Genomic DNA, 10,585 nt, shown 5'->3' on the forward strand with positions numbered 1-10,585 from the left:
CCCGAGCCGGGGGGGCCGCAGGGGGGAGAGATGGGGGGGGGGGGGGGGGGGGTCTGGGGTCGCCCTCCGGGGCTGCAGACGGGGAAGCCCCGGGCCGGGGGGGCCGTGCCGGGGCCGGGGGGGCCGCCCCCGTGCCCCCACAAGGCGCCTTTGTGCGGCGGCCCCCGGCTGGCAGCGCCCCAACATGGCTCCTTGGCAGCCGCCGGCGGCCCCCGCACAAAGCCGCGTTCTTCTGCCCGCCCCCCCCCGGGCTCGGCGGGGCCGGGGGTCCCGGGGGGTCCCGGGGCGGGGGGGGGGGTCCGAGCCCGGCCGAGCCCCCCCCGGGGCCGCCTCCGCGCCGCTCCCCGGCGGGCAGGGGGGGGCCCGTGCGGGGCCGCGGGAGGGAAACTGAGGCCCGGGGGGGGGCCGGGCCGGGGGCGGGGGGGCCCTGGCACTGGCGGGGCTCCGGGGCTGGCACCGGCGCTGCCCCGAGGCCGCGTTTACCCGGGCACCGCGCCGGGGCCGCGAACCCCCCGCCCGCGGGGGCGCAGCCGGGCCGGGGGGGGGGGGCGGCGCCGCCAGCAGCCACCCCCCCGGGCACCCCCCCGGGCACCCATGGGCGTCCCGAGGGAGCTGGGGAGGGGCTGGGGGGGGGATGGAGGGAGCGGGGAGGGGGGTGAGGGAGCGCTGTGATGGGGGGGGGGGGCGAATTGGGTGGGGGGCGGCTGGAGGGATGGAGGGCGGGGGGGGGGGCGTGATGGGGAGGGGCAGGGAGGATGCGGGCGGCGTGATGGAGGCGAGGATGAGCGCACGGCGGGGGAGGGGGGGGATGCGGGGGGGGATGCGGGGGGGGCCGGGCGGCGGCGGGGCCCCGGGTGGGGCCGGGCGCGGCCCCCTCCCGCCGCCGCTCTCAGCTGACGCCGCTCCCGGGATGCGCCGGGCGGCGCCGGGCGTGGGCGGCGGCGGCGAGAGGCGGCGGCGGCAGCGGGGCCGCACCGGGGCGCACCGGCTCCGGGAGCGGCACCGGCACCGGCACCGGGAGCGGCCCATGGCCCCCGGCCGGCCCGCCGCGGCCGTGCCCTGAGCGGCCCCATGGAGCAGGTAGGAGCCGGGGGGGGGGCGAGCCGGGGGGGGCCGGTGCGGGGCCGCACCCGGGGGCGCGGTGCCGGTCCTGGGGGGGGGGGAGCCGGTACGAGGCTTTCCTCAGCAGCCCCGGCCGGGGGTCCCCCTCTCCTTCCCCGGGCCCCCACCTGCTGCCCGGTATCGCTGCTTCCCACGCCCAGCATCGCTGCCCGAGACCCCCAGCCTGCAGCCCCCCGACCCCCGCCAGCATCCCCGCCTGCTCTGCCCAGAGCAGCCCCCCCACCCCGTCGGCAGCCCCGGGGCCGAGCCCCTGCCCACCCCCCGGCACCTCTGTCCCCTTGTCCCATCCCTGCCCCGCTGACAGCAGCGCTTCCCCCAGCTGTGGCACGGGAATGCTCGGCACGTGGCCCCCCGCGTGAGCTCCCTGGGCACCCATGGGCGCTCGCCCTGGCCAGGTGCTTGCCCCTGGGATGGTTTCTGGCTCCTCACCTGATGCGGGTGGCCGGAGGGACGGTCCCTGCTCTGCCACAGGTCTCCTTTGCGGCCCCAGGTGTGCCTGGGTGTTTCCCAGTAGCGCAACAGAAGGATGCGAGCAGCAGGATTTGGGGAGGGGGCCCCTGCCTGGGTACGGAAAAAGCACGGGGGGCTCTGATGAGGCTGCGTCTGTTGGTGTTTCCATGTCTCCCAGCCCTGTTATTTACCAGCCAACGCCTCTGGAAGCCGTTCTGGCCATCGTGCTGGGATGCCGCATCCTTCCCCGGTGCCCACCCTGGGCTGTGGGTGCTCGCGGTGTCCCTGTGCTGGGGCTCTGGGTCTTTCCCATCCCGTCCCCCTCCGGAGGGGTTATTCTCCACTGAGCATCTCCTGGCCCTGCTGTTGCACACCAGGGCGAGGGGCTTCTGCTCCCTCCCTGCAGCCCCTCAGGCTCTGCCTCCTGTTTTTGCCACCAGCGCCATCCTTCTGGCTCGGCCCAGATCTGAGCATTCAATGCTGCTGTGCCCCCCCGGGGTGGGCGGGCCTGGGGCCACACCAAGTGGTCCAGCACGAGGCATCCTCAGTGCACGGCGAGCTTTTGTTGCACGTTGGGGGCCGCGTGCTTATGACCCCCCCCCAGCCTGGGGCAGGTCCATGGCCAGGAGAGGCGGGGAAGCGCGCGGGCACGTGCGTGGCGTGGGCGAGTGCCTGCTGGTGCCTTCGCCAGCCCGGCCGGACCCCAGGACCTCGCTCGCATCCGCCCCGCCGGAGCAGCCAACGCCAACGTGCGGTCTGCACGTGATGCGCCGAGACCCTGCGGGGGCTGCATCCTCCCGGGGCCGTGAGCACCGGGCCCCGCCGCACCCCTGCCCCGCTGCGCCCCAGGGTGCGCTCTCCCGCTGGAGAATCCCCCCTCGCGCACCTCCAGCTGCAATGCAGAGGAGCTGCCGAGCAGCAGCCCGCACGCCTCCCTCGCCGCCCTGATTGGCAGCGGCACCGTGGTAATTTTAGGCTGCGATCGGCAGCAGGTTGGCACGTGCCTGCCGGCACCCGGGCAGGGGTAGCAGGGGCCGGCGGGGCAGCTCCGTCCGGCCGCTCTCCCACCGGTTGCAATGGGCCCGGGGCAGTGCACGGAACCAGGGCTCTCCGGGGTACCCCGGCTCCCTGCAGGATTTCGGCCCCTCCCTGGTGCGGGGATGTCGATGCAAGCCTGCACCACCCCGCGTTGCTCAGCCTCGCTGCCGGGCTTCCACGCACCTCCATCCATCGCTCGCTCACAGCCGCCTGGCTCTTGTTTGTCCCCGACCTGGAGGCGGACGGCGGGGACGGAGCGATGGGGGCCGTAACCCTTTCGCCGCGGTGCTGCCGGCTCAAGATGGCTTCGTGCAGCAGCGGCTGCTGCGGGGGGAGAGGAGCTCCCGGCCGGGAGGTGCCTGCGTGGAGCTGGGTGCGGGGCCAGGGGGGTCCGTGTGGGACCCAGCCCCACGGAGGCACCCAGCGCCCAGCCCGCTCTGTCCCCCAGGGACGTGTCCCTGTCCCCAGCCCCACTGCTGTGGGCACGGCCCCGCTCCGGGCTTGGGGAGAGCTGGGGGCCAAGGGATTTGCCAGCGCCATGCCCTGCCCCAGCCACACCAGCACCGCTCCTGTGCCCTGCGGTTGCTTTTCTTCGTTTTAATTCATGGGATTAGGTTAAAAAAATATCGCCCAGCTGTGATTCCCCTCTCGTTCCCTTTGTCTGCGGCGCGTAAGCGGCTCCGCAGGGAGCGGCAGCCTGTGCCGGCGGGGGGGTCGCTCTCGCCGGGTTTTGGAGCCCGGTTCTCCAGCTGCTGGGATCTGGGCTGCGGGCGGGGGCCGGGGGGGGATTAGGGGCATGGGCGGATCCGCCCCGATGAACTGGGCAAACGGCAACAGCGAGTGAGCAGGGCATCTGCCTCGGTGGCCGGGGCCAGAACGGGCATTTTGGGGTGTATCGCTGTCAATTGGGGTGCAGGGTGAGCGGCCGTGACAGCTCCAGGCTTGGGGGTGCCCTCGGGGGCGGTGTGTGCCGCCCCCTCCCTGCAGATGGGGTTGCGGTGCTGGGGGAGACAAAGAGGGCTGGCGGGGGGGGGCATCAGCTGGGTGGGGGCGCGGTGGCGCTCCTCGGCAACCCACCTGGAAAATCTGAGCCAGGAGCAGGGCCGGTGTTTGGGGACCCTCTGAGCCCCCGAGGCTGCGCGCCCCAGAATGGGGCCACCTCTTTCTGGGGGCGGCTGCGTCTCCCTGAGGATCCTCCCCTGTCTCTGAGCCCTGCATGGAGCAGGGTGTGTGTGTGGGGGGGTCAGGGCCCTTGTGGCCAGCCTGGGTCTCCCCCCCTGCCCTGGCAAGGGTACGCGGGGTCCCCAGGGTCTGTGTCTGAGTCCTGCTGGCAGCACGTCCACTGTGCTGGGCTCCTGGCTGGGTAGCACGGCCCCACCGTGGGGGCTATGGGGGGGTCTGCAGGCAGGATGTGGCCTCGTTTCCTGGGGGCAGGACGCCCAGGATGGGAAGTGCAAGCAGGGTGGGTGGGACCTGCCCTGCTCTGTCCCGTGGGCCAGCTGCTGGGAAGGGCCGCAGACGGAGTCTGGTTGGTGCTTGGTGCCAGCCCAGCTCGGAGGAGAGGTTTCCTGGAAGGTCCCTGGGGAGAGGCCACGGCAGAGCCGTGGGGCTGGCCAACCCTGCCCCGCTCCCCCGCGGCCTCAGCTGGGAGGTGTCCGGGGGGGGCTCTGGGAGCTGTGGCACGGCTCCAGGGTGTGGGTCCGGCTGCACCCTCACGGGGTGGAAACATCCCCTCACGTTCCTGTTGCTGGCATCCAACCATCCCCTCTGGCTGCTGGGACGGGTCCCGAGGCACTGTCCCCTCCTTGCTCCTGGGGACCCTCCGTGCTGCCCGCCCAGCAGTGGGGGTCCCGCTGCGTCGCAGCTTGCCCAGGGCCCCCTGCCCACGCTGCGGCCAGGCACAGGCCGTGCTCCCGGCATCACTGCCGTGCTTCTGGAGCTGGCACACACCCCTCAAATGCTGTTCATGTCTCTGGGTGCTGGGACTGGTCCCCCAGGAGGGGTCCCCCCCGCTCCCCCAAATACCCGCTGGCACCTAGCGGCGCTGTGGCTCCATCCCGAGGGCTGGCTCTCGGCCAGATGAGCCGGTGCCAAGGGCTGGAACGTCTGTCCCTACGGCAGGGGCCCCGCGTGGCCTTGGCACTGCCAGCTGCTGCCGGCCGCGTCCCAAAAGCTTCAGCCTGGAGCCAAACCCTGCCCCTTGCCCCCTCCCCTCGGCTGGGGGCAGCTCCTGGGCCCTGTCCCCGCAGGGGGACGCAGCTGGTGGCTGCCCAAAGAAGCCGGCGCCGCTCACACGGGGAGCTGGCAGGGGGCAGCTTGGGGGTGGGCAGGATGTGCCCGGGAGCAGGATCCGGCCCCGTGGCCTCTCCAGCCCCCGGGTTCCTGGGGGTGAGAGCGGCGGCTCCTCCACATCCGGGGGCTTCTGAGGTGGAAGATGATGTCTGGGTCATTTATTTTTCCTAGTGGTGTTGAGGTTTCGCTGAGTGCCCAGAGGAAATCCTTGTTGATGCAGACTTTCTTCATTGTTTCATGGAAAACTCGCGCTCAGCGGCTGTGCTCACGCCAGGCGCGTGTGACGGAGGGCGCAGGTTGGCACCTCTGGGGGGGTGGGCAGGGAATGCAGCTCGGGGGGACTGCGGAGCGCTCAGGGCTGGCACCGAGCGATGTCCCTGCTGGGCTGAGGATGGTGGCACCCACCAGCAGCTGAGGGGCCCCATCGCAGGGTGCTGCTGTGATTCGCCCCCTGTGGGGCTGCTCTCAGGCCGTGGTAAGACCAGGAGAACAAAACCACCGTGCCAGGCCCCTGGGCTCAGCTCCGCTGCCCCCAGCTGAAGCCCAGCCCCAGCCCCGTGGCTCTGCCCGTTCTCCCCACCCAGCGTCCGTGCATCCCCGCGGGCTGTGGCCGTCATTCCTCCCCGGCTTCCTGCGCCTCCTCCCGCTTTCCCGTCACGTGTGGCTCCGTTTCCCCTCTGCCGTCGCCCCGCAGCACCCCAGGGCGAGGGTGCAGGAGCTGGCAAAGCTGCTTGGCTTCCCCCCTCTGCGGGGAGGGTAACTGCGAAATTTCCCCCACGAGGCTGTTCAAATGCCTTCCCACGTCCCTGGGGGGGAGGCCGGTTTGGGGAGGTGGCCGGGCCAGACCCGGGTCCCTCCTGCGTGCCTTGGCCGAGCCCGTGGTGGTCTTGAAGCCTCTGCGGAGCCGTGGGCACCCCGAGGCTGAGGCGTGGGGTGGATGTGCTCGGTGGCTGCTTTGGGACGGCTTCAGGATGCTCTGCTCTGGTCCAAATGGTCGGAGCCGTGCCAGGCCCTGTCCGGCTGTCCCCTGTCCCTCTGTCTGCTGGGCGAAGCTCTGTCCATCTGTCCCGCTGTTTCCCGTCCTGGCCGTTTCCTTTCCCCGTGGTCCGTGTCAGCCTTTGGCCCTCCGTCAGCCCCAGCCCGGTGTTTCCGTCCCCGTGCCGGCCCGTGCCAGTCCCTGGCGGTCCCGTCCCCTCTGTCCTGGCGCTTCCTGTCCGTCTGTCCCTCCGCATCGCCCGGCCTCGGCCTCTCCCTGCCGCTGCCGTGCGGCTGTCCCTGTCCCGCTGCCCTGCCACCCCCTGCCCGCTCCCGCTGCACCGCCCTGCTCCGGGTCCCCGTCCTCGCGTCCCGGGTGTTCCCGGTCCCTCTGTGCCGGGTGTCCCCGGTCCCTCTGTCCCGGGTGTCCCCGGTCCCTCTGTGCCGGGTGTCCCCGGTCCCGCTCCCTGGGTGGTCCCTGCCCACCCCAGCCCCCCGCGGGTCCCCATCTGTGCCCGTCGCGGTCCCGGTGCTGCATCCCGTGCCGAGCCGTGCCGAGCCGAGCCGCGCCGCGCCCCGCCCGCTCCCGCTGGCGCCCGGAGGAGGCGGAGCCGGGGCCGGGGCCGGGGCCGCGGCCGGCCCAGCCCGAGCCGAGCCGTGCGGAGCCGAGCGGGACCGCGCGGTGCCGGGCCGTACCGAGCCGGACCGGGACTCGCTGGGCCGCGCCGGGCCGAGCCGTGCCGGGCCGAGCCGCGCCCCGATGAATGGCATCGCCTTCTGCCTGGTCGGGATCCCGCCGCCCGCGGTGAGCGGCTCGGGGCGGGGGCGCCGGGAGGGACCGGGGGGCACCGGGAACGGGGCCGGGGCCGGGTGCTGGCGATGCCCGGGCGCCTCGGGGACGGGACCGGGACCGGGACCGCCACCGGGACGGGGAGCGGGGCAGAGCCCGGGGCTGGGCTGCGGGGCTCGTCCCCGGTGCCCGGCGAGGGCGGCGGCGTGGCGGGGCCGCGGCGCCTGGCTCCGGCTTCCCCCTCGGGAGCCGCCGGCCGGGGGGGGTTCGGTCCCCAAACGTCCCTGCGGCCGGGCCCCATCCTGCCCCCGGCTCGGGGCTGAGCCCAGCGGGGCGATGCCGCTGGCGTGGCGCCGGCACCGGCATCCCGGCGGGCGGAGGGCAGGCCGGCCCGGCCGCGGGCAAAGCCTCGTCTCCTGCCCCCGGCACCGGGGCCCGGGGTCTGCAGCGTGCCCTGCACCGCCCTGGGCACCGCTGGGAGCGGGGGCACGGGAGCAGGCCCCTTGCTGCGGCGAACGGCCGGGGAGGCGCGCAGCCGGCGAGGGACGTGCCGGGCTTTGTGCCGCAGCCGGGATGGGGATGGGGACCCCGCCGTGGGGCTGGGGGCAGGGATGGGGACCCCGCCGTGGGGCCGGGGGGCCGGGGCCGGTGGTGGGCACGTGCCGGGTTAGCGCCCGGGCTGGTATGTAGGCCACGGTGGCAGACTGGCACAACGCCTGCTGCTCCGAGCAGAGGTTGCACGTCCTCGCCCCAGAGCTGAATTCGGCCTGTGTTCCTCGGTTCCTGGTTATTTGAACTCGGCTTCCCCGTCCCCGCGGTGGGGCTAATAACCGGCCTCAAAGGATTAATTGGTGTGCGAAATGGTTCAGATATGAGGAGTGCTGCTCGTCGCAGCGCCGAGCATTAATCGTGGTTTCCCCTCGGATTCCTCCGTGCTTACTCCGTATTGCTGTGCGTTGGGGTTGAGATTTTTGGGGGGGGGTTCTCGAAATCTGGTCTTGTCTTCTGCTGCGTTTTGGGGTGAAATGTGCCCTTCTGAGGGGCAGGACCAGGAGCATGGGGGCTTTGCTTTCTGCCTGGTTCTGCCACCCCCTTGCTGGGTGACTTGGGGAGCTTGGTGACATGGGGCGAGCAATTTAACTGCCGCTGCCTCCCTTGGCATGGCCGGGAGGACGGGGACGTGGGACCTGGCTCTGTGCAGATGGCACTTTGCCATCCTGGTGAGGGGCAGAGGCCACACACAGCCCCTGCTCACTGCTGGGGCTGAACCCTTCTGCGTTGGGCCCCACGGAGCTGCTCCCTATTTACAGGAGCTGCTCATTTCTTAATGCTTTTTTTTTTTTTCTTTCTTTTTTTTTTTTTTCTGAACCCTGAACTTGAAAGACAGGAAAAGCTTGTGTTCAGGCCTCCTGCCGCAATCCTGGCTTGCAAGTGTGAAACCTGGCACTGGCGCAGGGTCGGGGCGTGCGGCGTGGCGAGGTGCTGGGGGCCGGTTGGCGGCGCGGGGATTTTGGCACCGCGGGTCCCTGGATGTGCGGAGGGCTCCTGGGCTCGCCGCGGCTGTAGTGTTTAACCTTGAGCACGCATCACGCGCTGTGAGCTCTGGCACCCGTCTCTTGCGCTGCAGGGTGACGCCTGGGTGACTTTTAGTGTCCTAAAACCCCCCAAAGGTCTTGCAGCGCCATCCACGTTGTTCGTGGCGTCAAATGCGAAGGAAATGCTGAAGGATCTTCTTAGCAGCAGGCAGGGCTGGGGGACACTTCTGCGCCCGTGGTCTCCGGCGGGGGGAGATCTGGTGACAAGCTGGGGTTTGGCTCATGCTCCCCGCTTTGGGCGTGGGTTCCCGGCCGGGGTGCGGGCACAGCCCAGGGCTGTGGCTGCTGCCAGAGGTGGGGGAGGGCGCGGAGCAGCTCGCCGGAGCGTGGCGGGCAGGGCAGGGGGCGAGCAGCTCGCCGAGAGCGCCTGGAGCAGGAGCTGGGGCTGGGGCCTCGCCCCTGCGGCTCACACGGAGCTGCTGGTGGGCAAGCCGGAGGAGAGTGTGGGGAGGGGATCGTCATGGGACGCGCCAGGCCTCTGGGATGCTCTTTTATTCTCATTAAAGGAAAAAAAAAAAGATTAGGTTTCAAGTCGGTGCTGTCCCATTAATAAACCAAGTTTGTCTTTAGCAGGCAGCAAGACCTGATTTAAAAAGGAATGGAGATAGATGACCTATTTTAAGCACTCAAGTTGGAAAATATCGACCTGGCTGCCTGCAGGCTGCGAGCAGCAGGGCCGGCTGCGCGAGCTGCGCCGTGCTGTGCTGTGCCGAAAACCTGTCTGGGGTGTCCAGGGGCCAGGCTGGCTCAGGATGCCCCGGGTTGCAAACCGTGGTGGCTGCTTCAAACCTGCCGCGGTACTGCTGGCCCCGGCCCAGCCGCCTCCTCGCTGGCTCACAGCACCCAAAGCGCTGACTCCTTTTCCACGGCTGGTTATCCCCAGGATTTCATTAAGTCTCCCTAATTGCCTTTCCGGGCAGCACGGCAGCCAGCACACCTCTGCCGAGGCGCGGCGCGGGTTTGTGTCGCAAGAGCCGCGGTGCTGTGCTGCGCCCGCTCGGTGCCGCGGCCTCGGAGGGAGCCAGGAGCACCGGGGGGGCGCAGGGGGTGCTCCCCACTGCTGCCTTTGGGCTCGGCCCCTGGTGCAGCAGGGCTTTTTGGTGCTGTGCCATCCCTGAGGATGCCAGCCCTGGTACAATTTGGCTTCCTGGGGCTGCAGCTGGATGAGGGTTCGGTGCTGCTCACCAGCCCCGCGCGGGGCAGCTGCGCCCTCTCCACTCCTGAGCGTCCTGCACGGGCGGGCGCCTCGGGGAGCGATGGCTCAGCACGGCTGGAAGGGCTGAGCAAGGGGAAAATCTGAGCTGGGAGCTGGAGAGCAACTCTGGTGGCCAGGCTCTCTCCAGGGAAAGGGGTGGAAACCCGGCTTGTGAGTCATCTGAAAGTGGCCAAAATGAAGCGCTGCTGACCGCAGGGAGCGATCCTGCTGTCACCCTGCGCTGGGACCCAGCCGGCGCCTGGACACCCGGTGTGGCAGGAGGGAGCGGGGCGGTGAGCTGCGCCGAGGTCCTGCACTGATCCTGCCGGAGCAGCCCCACGGTGCTGGGGTCCCCGGGCAGGTGACGAGGTGGCTCCCGGTGCTGCTGCAGGTTCCCAGCCAGCCGGGTGGCCCTTGGGCTTGGCAGCTCCTCCCTGCCCCGCCACCGGCCCGCGGCGAGGGAGGGGAAGCTCTGCCTTAAAATAACCACCATGGGAGACACCCCTGGGGCAGTGCCGCAGAGCTGGTGCGGGGCACCCCGGGGCGCAGGTGTGGGGTGCTCGCAGCGGCCGTGCCCATTGCCCCGGCGGCAACAGAGGGGCCCTTGATGGGGCTGAGCGCGTGGGGCAGCTCCCGGGGGCGGGTGGGAAGGGGCCTGGTGGCTCTGGGGACAATCGCGCTATTGTGGCACATAGTGGGCCATTTTTCTCCTGTGCGAGGCCGAGGCGGGTGGTGGTGGGGGGGGGGGCAGGCAGTGGCTGTGGTGCCAGTGCTTTCGGGGTGAAGCATGGTCCCCGCTGGGGCTGGTGGTGACTGGTGTGGTCCCAGCGGGGCACCGATGTCCCCAGAAGGGGTGGGTGGCAGCTGCGGGGCGAGCTTCGAGGGCAGGAGGGGAGGTCCAGGAGGGGAGGTGGGATGGGGGGTGTGCTCTGCGGGCTGCAGGACAGCGTTGGCTGCTCGGAACCTCAGGGAAATGCCGTCAGCACCCGGTGCCACGGCCAGCCCGAGCTGTGACCCCAGAGCCGTGTCCCCCCTGCTGCCTCTTGTCCTCCCCGCGGCTGCAGGGAGGCTCCAGTCGCTGCCTGGCTTTAGCAGCTGGCACGAGGTGCGGGAGCTGGCGCTTCCCCT

At 71.1% G+C, this 10,585-nt stretch overlaps 1 protein-coding gene across 2 annotated transcripts in view; it reads left to right on the top strand.

The window, feature by feature from the left end:
- The first annotated feature begins 979 nt into the window (after positions 1-979).
- The window catches only part of ARHGAP23 (Rho GTPase activating protein 23), a 36,984-nt gene continuing 27,378 nt past the window's right edge, over positions 980-10,585 (top strand). Inside the window, exon 1 of one of the 2 annotated variants that reach the window (XM_080565135.1) lies at positions 980-1,080. In XM_080565135.1, coding sequence (XP_080421261.1) covers positions 1,072-1,080 — 9 coding nt within the window. In that variant the 5' untranslated portion in view covers positions 980-1,071. Of the gene's footprint in view, positions 1,081-6,473; positions 6,683-10,585 lie in introns of those variants that run through there. The other variant, XM_080565133.1, reaches the window with a different exon arrangement.

The sequence above is a fragment of the Anser brachyrhynchus genome (assembly GCF_964034855.1).
Source record: "Anser brachyrhynchus genome assembly, chromosome: 22".
NCBI lineage: Eukaryota > Metazoa > Chordata > Aves > Anseriformes > Anatidae > Anser > Anser brachyrhynchus.